We start from the raw sequence: 19,119 nt of genomic DNA, 5'->3' as shown, positions 1-19,119 counted from the left end.
GTCACTGGAATCAAACCGCACTCCAGGCCTGTTTATAAAATTTTATCAACGCGCGGATTTTTTTTTTTGGTGGAAAATTCTGCGGCACCGGGATTCGAACCACAGTCCTCTTGCACTCGAGGCGGATGCTCTACCTCTACGCCACCGCTGCACCTCCTGCATATTAATCTTCAACCCCACTCTTACACTCTCCCTGTTAAGGTCCTCAATCATTTTTTGTAACTCGTCTGCATTGTTGCTGAGGTATTCGCCATCGATCCTTACCCCTAAATCTTCCCAGTTTAATAGCTTGAATATTTCTGCCAAGCACACACTGAATAGCATTGGAGAGACTGTGTCTCCTTGTCTGACCCCTTTCTTTATAGGTGTCTTCGTACTTTTCTTGTGTAGAATTAAGGTGGCTGTGGAATCTCTGTAGATATTTTCATGGGTATTTATGTAAGCGGTCTGTACTCCTTGATTACACAATTCCTCTGGGACCTCTGGTATCTCTACTTAATGAAATGCTTTTTCATAATCTATGAAAGCCATATAGAGAGGCTTATTGTACTCTGCAGATTTCTCGATAACCTGATTAATGACATGGATGTGATCCATTGTAGAGTATTCCTTCCTAAAGCCAGCCTTTTCCCTTGGTTGACTAAAGTCCAGTGTTGCCTTTATTCTATTGGATATTATTTTGGGAAATATTTTATATAGTACTGGGAGTAAGCTAAGGGGCCTATAAATTTTGAATTCTTTAACGTCTCCCTTTTTGTAGATTAGTATAATGTTTGCAGTCTTCCAGTTTTCTGGGACCCTTGCAGTCGATAGACACTTCGTATAGAGAGCCGCCAGTTTTCCAAGCATTATGTCTCCTACATCTTTGATTATATCGACTGTTGTTCTATCTTCTCCTACCGCTCTTCCCCATTTCATGTCTTGCAAGGCCCTTCTTACCTCATCGCTAGATATAGGAGTTGTTCATTACTTTTTCGAATGGACTTATCCCGAGTCCTCTGGGTACTGTACAGGTCAGTACAGAATTCTTCTGCTGCTTTTACTATACCTTCGAGAATGCTCATGATATTACCCTGCTTATCTTTCAGTGCATACATCTTGCTATGTCCTATGCCAAGTTTCTTTTTCACTTATTTCAGGCTGCAGCCATTTTTTACGGCTTCTTCAGTCTTTCTCACGTTATAGTTTCAAATATCACTTATTTTTGCCTTCTTGATCAGTTTTGACAGTTCCGCGAATTCTGTTTTATCTCTTGAGTTAGACACTTTCATTTTTTGCCGTTTCTTTATTAGGTCCTTTGTTACTTGGGAGAGCTTGCCTACTGTTTGCCTTGGTGCCTTGCCTCCCACTTCAATTGCTGCCTCTGAAGCCAACCTAGTTACGGTTTCATTCATTTCATTTCATTCATTTGTTTGCAAGTACCAGCCTAAATTTGTCTGCTTTTACCCTTACTGCCTCTAGGTTTACCTGTTTCTTCATGACCAATTTTGCTCTTTCTTCAAATTGAGGTGAATCCTAGCCCTCACTAACCTATGATCACTGCATTTTACCCTACCTATCACTTCTACATCCTGCACTATGCTGGGATCAGGAGAAAGTATGAAGTCGATTTCATTTCTTGTTTCACCATTAGAGCTTTTCCAGGTCCACTTTCTGTTGCTACGCTTCCTGAAAAGGGTGGTCGTTATTCTTAGCTTATTCCTTTCTGTGAATTCTACCAGCATCTCTCCTCTACTGTTCCTAGAATCGACGTCGTAGTTGCCAATTGCTTGTTCACCAGCCTGCTTTTCCCCACTTTTGCATTGAAGCCGCCCATTACTACAGTATACTGAGTTTGCACTTTTCTCATTGCTAATTCAACATCTTCATAAAACTGATCTACTTCATCATCATTTTGACTGGATGTTGGAGCATAGGCTTGTAATACCTCTACCTTTAATCTATACCTCTTACTAAGTTTGATTACGACTACTGCTACCCTCTCATTAATGCTGTAGAATTTGTCAATGTTGCCCGCTATGTCCTTATGGATTATGAATCCTACTCCGTATTGCTTCTTATCTGGGAGACCTCTATAGGAGAGGACATTGCCATTAGTCAGCACTGTGTAAGCCTCACCAGTACTTCTAATCTCACTAAGGTCAATGATATCCCAAACAATATCTGAAAGAGTCCTGTTAAGCTAGCCTCATTCAACAGAGTTCAGCTGTTGAAGGTTGCCAGGGTCAGTTTCCATTGGCGGCCTGTCTGAGTCCAGAGATTCTTAGCACCCTCTGCTGCGTTACAGGTCTGACCACCGCCTTGGTCAGGTGCTCCGCAGCTGCTGAGGACTGAGGGCCATGGTTTAGTTGTTGGAGTCATTTGGGAGGGGGTGGCCTAATACTGCACCAGAGAGGCCAATTCCTGTTCTGGTGAGGGAGTGTCTTGTTGAAGCTTAGTGGGCCTTCCTATTTGGTTGCACTTGGATTAGTATAGCCCCACTTGCTCTCGGCATCTTTTGCCGGTGACAGGTGTCACTCCAAGCCTGCAGATGTTGCGTACTGGAGGAGGTGAACTTCAAGCTCACCATCGTACAAAAAAAAAAAAAAAAAAAAGCTCTTATAGCAGGATTCGAACTTCCAGCTATGGCAACCGAGCATTTGACGTAGCTCAGTCAGATAATTCCACCGGCGGCGAGGCTACCTTATACAGCCCCGAGGGCCCTACATGCCTAAAAACTTCTTTGATTTATCCCCGATAGAAGTGTTTTCCTGATCGCAATGGGTAACTCAATATAGAACGATTTCTAAACATTTCTGGCCTTGTAGTTCCGGAATCACACAGGCGCAGACAGCCATGAACTCGGCTAGGTAAAAACCATACAGCCGACTACGACTCCATTTAAAAATAATAATATTGTGCACGATGCGCTCACTTCAAGTCATTCAATGTCAATTTCGTATATCTCAAATGCTTGAAAACATGCTTGAAATTTTCTGTGCAATAGGGGCTTTGCTGAACGTAGCAGGTGGCACAGCATAATATTTGGGGTTTTACGTGCCAAAACCACTTTCTGATTATGAGGCACGCCGTAGTGGAGGACTCCGGAAATTTTGACCACCTGGGGTTCTTTAACGTGCACCTAAATCTAAGTACACGGGTGTTTTCGCATTTCGCCCCCATCGAAATGCGGCCGCCGTGGCCGGGATTCGATCCCGCGACCTCGTGCTCAGCAGCCCAACACCATAGCCACTGAGCAACCACGGCGGGTGTGGCACAGCATAGTATTCCTCAATGGTCCTAACATCGTGGTTTCGGAGTCACCCATACGCATGCGGCCATGAACGCAGCTAGATATACGATGCATTTTCGGCAAACCTGACCAATACTTAGATGTAGTGTGGGAAAAAAAGAGAATGAGAAAAATAAAAACTTTCAGCGCTTACCGGGAATTTACTAGTCGCGTGTTGACGGCGGTACACCAAACAACTCACGGTCTCGGCTGCCTGTCTCACGCATCGGAGAAGTCACTCCTAACAAGGTGGAACTGATACTGGAATGGAATGAGGTGGAATGATATGGAATGAGCCCTCTAAAAATCGCATTGTGACACATGCGATTGCACCGATTTTTTTTCGCTCCAGTCGCAGCATGTGAAACAGCCTTAACATTGTTGCATTGTGATGAAGCTGACTTTCGGGAATCAGCATTATACAGTGCTTTAGACCCTTGCCATGGTTTCCGTGCCTCGATGCCACTGGTGAGGAGGGCGAAGGCAGAGTTCACACCATTGCTAACAGTGGCAAATCTTTTAAATTAAAAACACGACACTGTACAGCAGGAATCCTGATAGCGAACGTCAACGCAGCTAGGCCCAAGAACAGCACAAAACGATGCTTAGGCTGCCAGTAGATTGGCGTGCAAGAGCACTTGTGTGGCTATGATGTTGGGCTGCTGAGCACGAGGTCGCGGAATCGAATCCCGGCCACGGCGGCCGCATTTCGATGGGGGCGAAATGCGGAAACACTCGTGTGCTTAGATTTAGGTGCACGTTAAAGAACCCCAGGTGGTCAAAATTTCCGGAGTCCTCCACTACGGCGTGCCTCATAATCAGAAAGTGGTTTTGGCACGTAAAACCCCAAATATTATTATTATTAAGAGCACTTGTTTGAGGCTGTGAGGTAGTCAAAATGGCAGTGGTGGTGGTTTCAATTAATGCTGTTTCGGACATGCAGTGATCGCAAGAAGTCCGAAAAATCGGACGGTGAAAAGTTTCAGCTTCTGAAATTTCTGAAGTTTTTATACAATGGCTCTATCGGGCACATGGTGGTGCCACAAAGGCATCTCAGTTATCAGGCCTGTCTAAAAAATCAGGTGTCCGAAAAATCTATCATTGACTATATATTTAAAGATGGTCGAAATGAGTCACAACATACTCCTGAAGTTGAAACGTACATTCTTCAGCCCTCCCAAGCTGCCCACATAATGTTTGAGCCAATGTTGATCCTGTTCAGCCAAGGTTAGGCCTAGCGGAGCTGATGAGTTTGCACAGCAGACCTCTGGATGGGGTTCAGAAGAGAAGCAAAAAAAAAAAAAAAAAAGAAAGTTTTGCTTGATGAGGTCTGAGCTTCCTTTACAAGGCAGGACAACGGTCGGTTGATACACATGGTAATATGCAAATACACACTTGTACACATTTGGAAATACATTTAGCACGTAGCTATACAAATGGTGATGAAACAGCACAACATAGTCATCAGATGTAGATGTAAAAACAGTTCTCTTGTCTGCAGATACACATTATTTTGTAGCTAGCTAAACAACGGTACACAATAGAAAATATGTGGAACACCTTCACTGATGATAGCAAAACAGCAATTGAAATCAGAATATATTAACAATAAAGAAAAATTGTAAATAATTTTATTTGCTCTTATTTATTTATTGTAATTTGTACATATTGCTGCACTATTGGGCTATTGCAGGAGTGGGTATGAAAAACAGAACAATGTCAAATAAATAAGGCAATACAAATAATACAGACTCAATGAAAATAACTACCCACTCAATGGTCGCTAAAAATAAGTTTAAAGGCAGAGAATGAGTATTACCAGACAAAGAATTCCAATATTCAATAACACGGGGCAATAAACTGTATTCAAAAGTGTCTGTACGTGCAAAATAAGGCGCGGTGTTTAGGTGATGGTAACTTCTAGTATTGGATGGTTTAGCAGGAGTTAGATAATTATCTGTTGAAATCCGGCGAGAGGAGTTAATAATGCAATGCAGGAACTTGAGCGATTCCATTCGTCGCCGATCTGAGAGCAGATCTGAGAGCAGTCTGAGAAGCCTAGGGATGGAAGCGATGCGAAAGGTGAAAAATCTCTGTCGAACCTGCAGCATATGAAGTGAACCGCTTTCTTTTGGATGGCCTCGATTTGATTGATGTCTCATTGCTTGTGCAGATTCTAGACAGGAGAATCATATTCTAGTAAAGATCGGATTAGAGATTTGTACATCAGTAGTTTAGTATCCCTTGGGGCCGTGGTCAATGTGCGATGCAGATAGCCTAACTTTTTCAGTGCCTTTGAGGTTATTAAATCTATGTGTTTGGACCAAGACATACTGGGTGTGCAAACAAGACCAAGGTATTTATATTCACTAATGCTCTGAGTGGGGCTATTACCAATTTTGTAAGAAAATATTGAAGGCATGGTTTTATTAGTGAAATTCATAGCAATGGTTTTACAGATGTTAATTGTCATTTGCCAGGTAGCACATGCGCACCAAGAGCTGAAATCTGAAAGTGATTTTTGAAGCTCTAAGTAATCATAAAGGCAGGAAATTTTATGATATAATACGCAGTCATCAGCATACAAATGTAAATTTGAGGTTATGTGATGAGGCGAATCATTTATAAAGATGAAGAAAAGCAACGGACCCAACACTGAACCTTGTGACGCTCCTAAGGGTGCCTCTGCTACCCTGGAATTAGCTATGTCAAAGGACACAAATTGAGATCGATGGGAAAGAAAAGTAGAAATCCAGCTGAGAAGGCGGGGATGATTAAGGATGGCGCCAAGTTTATACATCAGTTACGTATGAATCACGTTATCAAATGCTTTTGGAAAGTCAACGAAGATTGTGTCAGTTCGGTTGCCCGCATCGAGGTTAATACAGATGTCATGTGTAATTTCACTTAGCTGTGTTAATGTGCTGAATCCATGTATGAAGCCATGCTGGACATTAGATAGTAGTTTATGTGACAAGGTATTCCATAATGTGTTTGTAAATAATGTGTTCTAACATTTTTCACGAATGAGATGTCAAAGAAATCGGTCTATAATTCGATATTTATTTATTCATTTCCTCAAAGATCTCTGTTGAGACATTACATGATGGAGTGAGGAGTTAGTGACAGATAGATACTACAAATTACAAAGGGATATTTCCAATGAGTCGCTTGAATGCAAGTGGGTCAATTATAGTGGCAACTTCGGCGGGCAGGCCATTCCAGTGTCGTGCTGTGCGCAGAAAAAATGATTGCTGAAAAGTAACGGTATGGGCTTGTGGGGGATATACTGTATTAGAGTGACTGGTGCGAGCAATGCAATGTGCTCTTTTTATGTACGGGTTGTCAAAAGGCAAGGAATGAAAGAATTTATGAAAAAGGTTAAGACTGGCTATTCTACGGCGTGAGGCTAGAGAGGGTAGGTTTATTTGGGCTTTTAGTGCCGAGATGGTTGAATTGTATGAATAAGTTGACAGGATAAATCGTGTCGCGCGGTTCTGAACTGACTCGAGGGCTTTAATAAGGTTATCGTGGTGGGGGTCAAAAATAGCTTCGGCATACTCAAGCTTGGGCCGCACAAAGGTTAGAAAAGCAAGTTGTTTAATAGAGGGAGGAGCGAGGAAAAGGTTACGGCGTAGATAACCTAGAGTACGATTAGCAGAGTTTATTATGTGGTTAACATGACAGGTCCAAGTTAAGTCACGCGAGATGTACACACCAAGATATTTGAATGAATCCGTTGTTGCAGTCTTTGTGTTATTGATGCTATAATTAGGAATATCGTAATTACGACGACGATGAATAGACATTAACACGGTTTTAGCTACATTTAATGACATGAGCTAAGTGGTACACCAGTTTTGTATGCACGATAGGTCATTTTGTAACGCCAAATTGTCGCTGGGGTTAGTAACTGCTCGGTAAACCACACAATCATCAGCGAAGAGTCGGATATGAGAAGAAATATTACAAGGTAGGTCATTGATGTATATTAAGAAAAGGAGGGGACCAAGTACGGTACCATGAGGTACGCCTGAAAGCACGGGTGTTAAGGATGAAGAGTGTGAGTTAGCGTATACGAATTGCTCACGGTTAGTTAAAAACCCTCGAATCCAGCTTAGAACACAAGGATGAATGTTAAGACGCGATAACTTTACTAAGAGACGAACGACCATGAGGGACCTTATCGAATGCTTTTTCGAAATCTAAAAATATTGTGTCAGTCGGGATGTTACGACCTAGGTTTAAATGTAAGTTGTGCAAGAAAAGAGCAAGTTGAGTGTCACAGGAATAATTTTTGCGGAAACCGTGTTGACTTGGGTGAAAAAAATTGACAGATGTTAGGAAGTTAGCAATATGCGAGTATAAATTATTTTCCATTATTTTACAAGACACGCTTGTTGTGGAAATAGGGCTGTAGTTACTCGGTGATGATCGGCTTCCTTTCTTGAAGACTGGGATGACCTTGCCCACCTGCCAGTCATGTGGAATTGAAGCGCTGTTAAGCAATTCCTGGAATATGAGTGATAAAAACAGGCTACACACATGTTTAGTATTTTTTAGAACTTTGGCATTGATACCGTCTACTGCTGTAGATGACGAGTTCTTCAATGATTCAATTACTTTGACAATGCCGATGGGATAGAATGTGATATTTTGCATGAGCAGATATGCGAAGTATGGTGGATCGGGCAAGCCATCAAGTAATTCATTAGTAAAAACTGAACTAAATGTTCTGTTAAGAAGATCCGCAGCCTCAGTCTCAGGGATCGGAAGTCCGGAGCTATTGATAAGTGATATCTCATTCCGCTGATTAGGATTAATAGTTTTCCAAAATCGCTTCGGGTTAGTTTGTAGCATAGCTGGTAAAGTGGTAGAAAGAACTTGTGTTTAGTTTGAGAGGTCAACTTGTCATATTCTTTCTTGACTGCGTAATACTTCTGCCATGTGCAAGAAGAATTAGATCGTTTGGCTGATCGAAACAACCGTTTTTTCTTATTATTTAGTCGTTTGAGGGATACATTAAACCATGGTGATGTTGTTCTTTCTGTTATTGTAATGGTGGGGATGTAAAGACGTATAAGGCGATGCATCTCTGCTTTGAAAAGCAGCCAGTTTGACTCGAGAGAATTTAGTTGAAAGTTAGCGACGAACGTATCGAAGTACTCAGATAATTCTCGGTTCATGCTGACATAGTCCCCTTTATCATAGAGTGTAAGTGTTTTCCGATTTTTTTGTTTCTTTAGTACGTTGCAACGAAACGAAATATGTACTGTCAGGTGGTCGCTCAAACCGCGCAATAAGGTGACAGGGGTAAAGTTATCAGGGTGAGTTGTTAATACAAGATCTAAAACGTTGGACGAGTCAGCAGTGACGCATGTTGAGTCAGTGACGAGCTGCGTTAAGCCGAATGTTATACACGTGTTTAAGAAGTCACTACCGGGGCTGGTTTTAGATAATGTAGATGCAGGATCGGACCAATCAATAGTTGGAAAATTAAAATCGCCAAACAGAAGGACAGGACTGTTAGGATATGTTTTTGTTAACGTATTTAAGGCTTCATGAAGTGAAGGCGTGAAAGAACTGTCGGTACTAGGAGACCGATAGCAAATACCAATCAGAATGTGCGGGTGTGTAGCAATGCATCGAATCCAAATCATTTCCAGTTGTGAAGAGAGGTTTACAAGTGAACAATGTAGGTTACGCTTAGTGGCAATTAATACACCCCCACCGCGTGAGTTATCGGGTCTATCTTTCCGAAAAATGTCAAAATACGAGAGGTAAGGGAGAATTTCGGTATCATCGATTGATGGTGTTAAGCCATTTTTCTGTTAGTAGTAAGACATCGCAAGAAGATGAGCCTATTAGACTGCACAGTGCATCACGCTTGGGAACAACACTTCGAATGTTAGCGAGCAGGAATGATAAAGGCTGACAGTTCTGTGGTTGCGGTGTACATTTTGGTCTCAATGATGGCTAAAGGTGTTCCTCAATGACCTGGTTAGTAGTTTGGTCGAAGTAGTAGGTTTTTTCACCTACTATAAGCTTTTCATGTCGCAACTTGAACCGCAGTTTACGGGCCCTTCCAAACTCGATGAGGCGTTTCTGGGCAAGGCGCGTGCTTGGGGCGAGATCTTGTGCAACGGCATAGCACGTACCTTTGAACTTACGAGCCGAAGAAAGGACAAGATCTTTGCTTTTAAAGTGAGCGAACCTCACAATTATAGGCCTGGACTTTCCAGTTTGGAAAGACCCTATGCGATGTGCACGTTCAATATCACGCGGTTCTATTTGTACATCTCAATATTGTGTACAGTGTGCAATAATAATTTTCTCAGAATCAGACCATGATTCTTTATGTTTATCGGCGATGCTGTAAAAAACAAGGTTATTTCTTCTAGATCTATTTTCAGCATCGTTTATCCGGGCAGACAGTACCTATCTGTGCCGTGTTTTCAGTGCTTATCTCATGTAGTCTGCCTAATTCAATTTGCATGTCATCGATACCAGCACAGGCTGTCTCAATTTTGTCTAGCCGTGTTTTAATTTCACTGAACGTTTTATCGTGACCAACTAGTTTTTTTTTCAATAGACTTTAGCTGTTCAAGCATTACCGTCTGTCCAGATTGCAGTTCTTTCAATACATTAAGAATCTCTTTGTCGGGGCCGGGGTTAGATTCAATATCACCAGCTAGCATGAGAAGTTTTAACAGCATATGCGCACAATCACACACAATGGAACATATAATGTGTTAATGTGATATAATGTGTTTGTCACAGATCTTGTATAAAGGAAGAACATGAGCCATTTTCCAGGATGAGGGCACTGTAGAGGATGCCAGGGACTTGCGAAATATGACAGTAAGGTAATGACAGGTCCTAATGAGTACCGTACCAAGAACAAGTTCGGAATGTCGTCTGGGCCAGCAGATTTTTTAATGTCAAGTTTCAAAAATAAATTCAAGACACCTGCGGTAACGTTAATGTAATTGATGGACATGTTACTACGAGCAATGGTGTCTGGTTGGATGACGTTGTCACGAGTGAAAATGGACTGTAAATACTCATTAAACGCATTTGATATATGAAATGGATCATTAGTAGAAACATTGTTAATCACCATAGAAGTAGCTATCGTATCATGTGGTAAAACAGACGACCAGAATTTATGCAGGTTAGTTCTTAGTAGGTCCTGCAGCTGCACACAGAAGAAGAAATCCTTAGCCGAGTTAATTTTTAGTCTAAGCTCCTCCTTGGCTTTAATAAAACTTAACATGGCTGCATTATTGTTTGAGCGCCTCTTACACCTTAGCCTATTAACACACCATGTTAGGTGTAATATATCTCGCGTCATCCAGGGAATTTTTATATTTTTCTTGTTTTTAATGGAATGAAACACTGGGTACATTTTTTAACCAAGCATTCGAAATAACTAACGAATGCGTTAACATCACAAGTATGTTTATGAAGGTAATTGAGTAAACCAGGAAGCAGATGTCTCAGCATGTACGTTTTCCAAATTTTTGTTGATCGTGAGGTATAGTACTCATAACTTTTGGGTGTTAATGCTGCAGTCGAGCTTACCATTCTTTTGGAATTTTGAAACTTTTGAAAAGAAAAATATAGCATGCCCTCCATGTTCGCAGTCAGGAAAAACAAGACATGCAGAATTTACCTTCACAGTGGGTAATTTTTTTCATTCTGTGAAGATGCTACTATCACTTTTGCGAGACTCTGCATCGGACTTGTTGAAAGTATACAGCAGACAGCATTCCTGGCACTGTGTGCATATAGCAAGCTTGGCACAGCACCAGAAATGCTCGCAATTGTGTACACTGACACATCTGCTGCTGAGTCGCATGAAATCTTGCGAAAGTTATATCTTCAAATGTGATTTGACCAAGAATACTACTCCAGATTTTAGTTGAGCACGAAATGAACCCACAGAAACCTTCACAAAAACATGCTCTGTCGCCATCTAGTGATGACAATGACGCTGCGTCTGATGGCTCTGACAGTAGGCTGTTGCCAGCGCCGCCAATGCGGTTTTGGTGTCGTACCCGATTGTAGCATGCAGGCAATATCAGACTCAATTTTTTAGAAAAAAGGTGCGCTTGAGATTTAGGTAAATACGGTCCTTTAGTAATTTAGATGATACATCAATAAGGCATTATAAAGATGCAGTTTTATGGAAGACATTGTAAGAAAAAACTATATTTTGCTGTATTTTGAGTAGTTACAATACACTGGTAATAATGTGACCAGCATGAGCATCGCAAGACATGTTTCTACGAAAATGCTGGGCATTTCAGCTAACTTGTGCCAAGCTTCAAAAAACTTATGTGTGCTCTAGTACATGAATGCAATCGACTTATTATTGTTCGCTGTAGTGTGTTTTATTATAAGCATAAGTCATTAATGTAAATCAGTTAACAAACTTTCAAAGTGATAATTTAAATGCAATATCTTCAGTGCAAAAGTTGTAGAGCATATTGAGAAATATCCAGGTGAATTTTTTCTATGTGGATAACTATTGTGGTTTTATTTTTTCGGGGCTCCAAAGAAAGCAAGCAAAATCTGAAAGTATACTGTGACTAGGTACTTGCAGTAGTGGCATTAACCCTTTCATGGTCGATTTTTTTCGTCATATGCGACCGCCCAGGGTAAAGTTTTTCTCACCATAAAGTCAGAAAAAAATATTTTGTGTTGGTATATATGTACTGTTTATTCATGAATAACAGCAATAAAAAAAGGAAATAAGGAAACTTGTAAGAATTAAAAATTTGATGCATTGTTATACACATTGTTGAAGGTTTAGAAAATGCTCACACAAGAATATTTTGCAACTCTCAAATGTTCCTGTTCTTACACTAATATTGATGTCCACAGCGTAATCGAACTGCGTAGGTGAGCGCACTCAAGAAAACTGTGTGGTTGTGTGCCCGTCAAAAAAGCAAAACGTGTGACAAACTTCCGCTAGTCTTCATCTTATCGCCAACCAGAGGCAATTAGTTTTCACGTGTCTCCAAAATAGAAAAGATAAGGTAACGCATGCATGGCGGCATCTTTCCTATGCGCACCCCTGTGAACACTAAACAAGCGAGAAACAGGCGGTCGCCCTTTGAGCGATTAGTAACGAGATAGCCATAAGTTTTGCGAGCGCAAGAAGCCGAAACCGCCCGCAGAACAAAACCCAAACCACCGCCAACTTGCGCACGCACCAATGTGCGAGCAGTAGTATATAGACGCTCCGAAGCAAACTAGCTCTAAAACAAACACAAAAACCGAAAGAAGGAAGAGCGAGAAAAAAATTCCCTGTATTCCCACATAGTGACAGCAGTTGCCAGAAAAGAAAAAAGTTTGGAAATAGGCGTGATTTTTAAACGTACAGACGGCGTTGTAAATATATGGCATCGACCATTTTGGGCTTGTTCACGGCGCCATATATTTGTGTCATTGACCCTGAAAGAGGTAATTCCTTCAAACATGCTTCAGATGAATTATCATGGCTGCATGTAGACTAAACAAACATAATAGGCTTCAAGTGAAAATTGATGTTGTGAGGCAATGGACGCCTCAATAACCGCCGTCTCAGATGCATCACCATCCACCCCCCATAACCCCCTCACGCACGCAGTCTGTCACAGAAAGAAGCTGGCAGGGCTTCAAGAATTTCTATGCACTGTTTATTGCTATAACCCATGTCTCCATTTGCTCTATTGCTTCAGCAGACAAATCTTGGCAAAAGTGGAAGCCAGGGCTGTTATCTTTGAAAAATCAAGTACAGTTGAAAGCCTTTATAAAAAAGTGCTTGGGGCCTTCGAAATCATTTGTTATACAAGTCACTTCGTTGTGAAGGTTGAACACTGAATAGCTCACAATAGAACTGGGACAGAATTATTCCTTCAATACACAGGTCATTTTGTTGTAGAGATGCTCAACTGTACTTTGTGAATATATCCAAGTTCAACTGTATATGCGGACACTGAGTGGGAACCTTAACCTACAATACAATTTTTTTTAAATAGAGTTGAGTTCATACTAACAAATACAACTGTACTACATGACTAATGACCTATGTTTGTCAAGCTTACTCTAAATGAATGAACCTGTATAAAAGCAGCATGATTATATAGCTGCTTTTTTCAAACAGAAATCGCTTTGATGTTTATGTATTGCAGGTGATCATCATATCCCAGACTGAGAACATGGACCCTGACTGGATGATTGGGGAGCGAGGACTACAGAAGGGAAAGGTCCCCATTGCATACCTGGAAATTCTCAACTGATTAGATAAACATGCTTTTTCTGTAAAAATTACTGTGCTTGCATAGTTGATACAGTCATAACCATATGGCAGATCTGTTTGTTTGCTAAGTGCTTTCCCTGTGCTTCTATGCAACACATCTATTCAATCAAACTTAGACATGACAGTGAAGAACAACAATGCCCTTAAAAAGCATAGCAGTTTTAATTCTGACATAGGCCTGTAAGGCTTCTTGATGCCATTTCTACATTGTTTTCATAGTCCATTGCCTTTCATGCTAGTTCTCTATTTAGCAAGTCTACAAAACTGCTAATGCTCATTGTTCAACTGTCTGATATGTCAGTACATAGTGGAACTAACAAGTTATACAAGTCATTCCTTATTGAGAATTAGTGGTGCATGCATTCCACATGTTGGGAGGCTATATGAACAGGATCTTGGTCATGACCTCCAGCTTGCTGTCTGTTGACAAGAATGCAATGTGCATTCCCTAATGAACCTGGTGCTTTTTTTTTTTGTTCAATCTCTGCTAGTTGAGGCTTGCTACAGGAGTGCTTGCCAGTAGTCTTTACAGTGTTATTCTGCTTACCATACAGATAGTTGGAAACATCAGAAAAAAGCTGTTGACATGATCCTTGGAACCAAGTTATAAGAAAAAGGTAGTAGTATTCCCACATTTGTACATAACTTAGCATACTTTACATGCAACTTTACATTATTGAGTGAGTGTGTAGGAAAATTGTCATCTATTCTAACAATGCAAACTCATGCTGCCTTTAAGTGCTGAAAAGAATGAGTCAATACTTCCTATCTTTCTTGAGTGTTCAAAGAACTGGTTATATTATGAATAAACATGGCTTTAATACATCTCTCTAGGTACTTGTGTCTATGTGGGCCAACTGACAAATACCATGCTGAATTTGCAGTAAAAAATGAAAGTTCAGTCTGTAATTGTGATACTGTTGGAGGTGGTGATTCGATATCAACTAGTAATTGCTTAGAGTTGTAGTCTATTGGAAGCACATTATCTAAAACAATCTCTTTCTTCATTGCTGCACTTGTGCATGTGAAGCAGACTACTGCACTGTTCCAATGGTTGCATGCTTGAAGGCTATTTTCTTCTTTCGGACGTACCGGTTCCTCGTGCACCTTTAATGTCAATTATAGAACATACTGCTATAATAAGCACTATGAAAGGCAACATGTGAAAGTGCGAAATCTTTGTATCAATGACTCGCTGCACCTCACATAAAGCACCCTTCCTTCTCCACACCGATATGAACATACAATTTTTTTTTTAATGCTGATATTTCCCTTAGTCGCACAAATACTGTATATAAAAAGCAGATAAAAAGGCTAAAGAAAAATTTGAGCTTAAGGATGGTGAAAAGTTCTGTGGAGTCCATGTAGCATTGAGAAAGCAGTGTAACTGGTTTGGCAGAAAAAAAGGTAATGACATTTATTGAACATTAAACCAATAATCACAGGGAATCAGTGCTTTGCATTTTAAGAAATGATAAAATCTCGAGCACATTTCTGAATGTGGTACTAGTTGCTGATGAACACCTCAAAGCTACCAGGTGCAAATAAAATTGTTACATGCATTTCTGGTAGTTTAATACTTTTCTTCAGTAATACAAAAATCAACATATAAAATTTGTTTTTTTACCCCCTTATTCTGGCATGTCAATTTCGCTTCCTGGTTTACATTTGTATCTCAGTCTTTAATGCTCTATTTTATGCACCTAGTCGTAGTTTCACTTTCAGAACATTTTGAAATGAAAGCCCCCTGTCATCAGGAGCAATATGTGTGCCATTTCCTGACATATGCGCTATACATTGTGCTAAAATATACCTAAGTGGGTCAGACGGCACCCTCCTGCTGAGGTGCTGTAAGGTGTGCAGTACTGTTAATATACTTTTGCTGCGGTTGTCAAGACTTATTATGCCTGTGTGCTCTTAGATCAGCATTTTATTTTGACCGCACAATTGTCTTGATATTGGCGTTCCTTCAGCCCATAACAGTATTTGAAACACTGATTTGACTGCGTGACCACTGAAATTTTTCTGCTATTGCCAAGAGCATTACAAGCATCATCCGCTAGTGAGTGTACATCTGTCACATGGATCCCTACTTAATTGCACATAAGCTTGCTTACTTTTATCGCAAAAGATAGTACATCTGATATAATACCCCTTAGTAGTATCAATGCATTCTTGGACTCACTTTCAACAGCCTTTGTGTACTGCTCCAGATTTTTGAAGTCCTGAGCATTATTTTCTATAAGGTGTCGAAACGAACGTATAGACTGCGAACTCTGTGAAGGTTACAAAGGGTCTTTATTTTACGACACAGTCCAAGAACTAGGGCCCCAGGCTCCTATGAAGACGCAGCCAGTTTCCACCGAGCAGCTTGCCTTGTCAGCTGCCAGAGCCAGGCCCCCTCTTTGTTGTCTAGCTGCGACTGTCTTAGATACACTGGAAGCATAGCACGGGAAGGATGATCGACAAAGACTAGACAGGACAAGCGCTAACTTTCAACACAGTGTTTATTGTGGAAGAGCATCGTATATATGCAACTGATTCTGCTCAGGAAAAGAAGGACATGTCCTTCTTTCCCTGAGCAGAATCAGTTGCGTATATATGATCCTCTTCCGCAATAAACGATGTGTTGAAAGTTAGCACTTGTCCTGTCTAGTCTTTGTCGATCGTCCTTTCTGCGCTACGCTTCCAGTCATATCCTTCTTTCCCTTAGCAAAATCAGTTGCATATATATGATCCTCTTCGTAATAAACGCTGTGTTGAAAGTTAGCGCTTGTCCTGTCTAGTCTTTGCCGATCGTCCTTTCCGTGCTATGCTTCCAGTGTAACTATGTATTACCAACCAGCCCAAGCCTATACTCTGCTGTCTTAGACCCCTTGGCGATCACATGACCCAGCCACGTCTTCTCAAATGCAAGCTTTGCTTGGGATCAAAGCTTGGTGACACGAAGACATGATTTAGAAAGGGAAGGCAGAATAACGTACTTATGGGGGAATCATAGAGAAGCGTGTATTATAAAGGCGAAAAGTACAAGGAACAAATTATGAAAAATTTAATTGCAGTACTGCAACCACTTTAAAGAAAGAACTAAAGTGAATTCCACTTTTTTATTTACCATATTTATGCACACAATGAATGCATTCACATAATAAAATACACCCCCAACTTTACTTCTCTGCAGTCCTGTGTACAAACAGTTGTCGTGTAGTTTCCCAGTTCAATTGCTCAAGCTGATAATGTTAGCGCATGCTACCGCAAGCCATCTCTCAGTGAAAAAATTAATCTCTCCACTGCGGTGCCGGTGCAACAGTCAATAAAAATGATGCATAAACAGTTGCAAAGCTAAAAGCAAGTGAACCGGTGAGCCATATGTTGGTCCTATTCTTAAAGAGAAGCTTTCTTTGCCTACCTCTCCACGATTTGGCACGTCATTGGCAGAAATGACAAAAATAGGTCGCTTTGCCGTGACTAAGGAGGTTAACAAAAATGTTTTAATTAGGTTTTCAAGTTTTGGAGAATATGGTGTATGTTTATATTAGACACGTGAAGACAGTTGTATACAAAGACAACTACATTTAATTTTGTAAAGCATTTGTGTTCCGAGATGTTCATTATCAAATTTAATGCTCTGTATGGTAATTTTGCATTCAAAGGCAGTAGTCTCGATGCAAAGGTGAACACCTTGTGACACAGCAGTTTGCAGAGGAAAGGGGGAAGCTAGTCGTGTTCTTGCCAGCTGGGAACAAGACCACAGCTCTTATCAGTTCTGCCTGGCTTCTAGACTTACGTGCTTCATGGAATGGAGAGTTCATTATTGTGTTGAGACTCCCACATATGAATGCGAAGCACATTGTCACATTTGTTTACAAATGTCTGGGAACACAAGTACTTTAGAATTGTCAAATAAAATGGAGCTGCCCTCGAATACAATTCTGTTCGTTTCCCATATATTCATATACCATAATTGCAAAATTTAAAAAGTAACATAATGTTCATTATAGATTTGCCGACTGCATTTGTTCACAAAAATTGTCTGCCAAAGCAAATAAATCACCTGTACAAACAGTATTTGCATAGCTATTGCAGCAGTTTTAATGAAATTATTCATAGTTTAACTTTGAGAACCCTGTATATACAAGAAGTGAAGCATATGAAAATAATCTGAAAAACAACCCAGATGCACAAACAACAGTATTCCAATTGCAAACACGTGGTGCAGCATAATCGTAAGTGTGTTAGATCATATTAGCTTGATACATGTGAACTCTTGTCCTTCATTCTCAGTACTGTTATGTTCAAGCTTAATCAAAGCGAACAAGCCATTGCAAAGTAATGAAGCCAAGCCAAGCTGAAGCCCTTACACAACTCTGGTGGCACTTATCGTAATAAAGATCTCAGCACCTTGCTCATGATTGTGTTTTAATGTATAATTGGCTTGTATTAATACATCATCGGTAGTGTGTGAAGTGCAAATGGGCTTTAAAAAAAGTTTTTCAAACACGCAATCTCTAAAATGTAGCATAGAAAATCTGGATCAATCTTTTTAGAAACAAGTGTAATATCTTCAGGGTTTGAGAATGAAACAGGCAACAGTGATAGCACATTTAATGGCTAAACTATGACTACTTTTACTGACATGCTAGAGGCCTTGTAGACCTCTATGGTTTGGTACTTGGGAGCACTACATCAAGAAAGCCACATGTGGTCCTCAGCCGAAACGCCGAAAAATAAATTTGTTGCGTTTTCCAACATGGGGGTGTTTGAATAGCGCATTTTTCTAATTGAATCAAATACAGATATTCTGGAAGAACTACCTTCATATATTGAATAAAATAGTGAATATCTTTTATTTCAAAATGAACTGAAGTATGAAGTTCATGTAGACCCACTTTGATGAGAAAATTAGGTTTATGTACTGACACGTGTAAGTAATATTGTTTGCAATTAGATGTCCGGACAACTGAGGAGCTTGTAAATACATAGCAACTGCTTTGTTATCAAGGGCACCATGACCATTGCAGTAATGAAACAAGGGAACAGCACATCACCAGATGCACATATGAAGTTGCATTTGTCAAAGGAGAGAAGTGTAGATACTACTGCACTAAACACTGCTTTAAAGAGATGCTAACTTGCTGAGACTGTCCATATAATAAATCGAAACAACAAATTCAGTGACAGGCTGCCCAAAATTGAAGTATTCTTATTGGAGATACCTGCCTGGTGTGTTTGCTCAGGAACTGGTGTCCGCACAGTAACTGCAGCTGTTCTACAGTGAAATTATTCGGAACAGCCCTTACTACAATCATTCTTCCTCCCTCAAGGCTCCAATATTTGAAAGAAAAGAATATTTGACAATTTCAAATATTTGCACACTCCTAAATTTTAGCCTTTGCATGGGGTGAAGATGCGCATTTACCGGCTTCCAATAAGGCAGTTTTGGCAGTTGCTCTACCCTTGACATGTCGAGCAAGATTGCAGCTAAAAAGGAACTTCAGGCAACGGTGCGGCACCATGCCTACCTTCTCCCCAAAAGGTG

The 19,119-nt window shown here is 40.5% G+C and overlaps 1 protein-coding gene across 2 annotated transcripts in view; it reads left to right on the top strand.

The window, feature by feature from the left end:
• EndoB (SH3 domain containing GRB2 like, endophilin-B) overlaps positions 1-14,407 on the top strand; it is a 92,818-nt gene extending 78,411 nt beyond the window's left edge. For both annotated transcript variants that reach the window (XM_075697259.1, XM_075697243.1), the window contains exon 9: positions 13,453-14,407. In XM_075697259.1, the coding sequence (XP_075553374.1) occupies positions 13,453-13,475 (23 nt within the window). In that variant the 3' untranslated portion in view covers positions 13,476-14,407. The remainder of the gene's footprint in view (positions 1-13,452) is intronic.
• Positions 14,408-19,119: the final 4,712 nt, after the last annotated feature.

This window comes from Dermacentor variabilis, chromosome 1, assembly GCF_050947875.1.
Source record: "Dermacentor variabilis isolate Ectoservices chromosome 1, ASM5094787v1, whole genome shotgun sequence".
In the NCBI taxonomy this organism is placed as follows: Eukaryota; Metazoa; Arthropoda; class Arachnida; order Ixodida; family Ixodidae; genus Dermacentor; species Dermacentor variabilis.
This window is presented reverse-complemented; position numbering and strand designations above follow the sequence as displayed.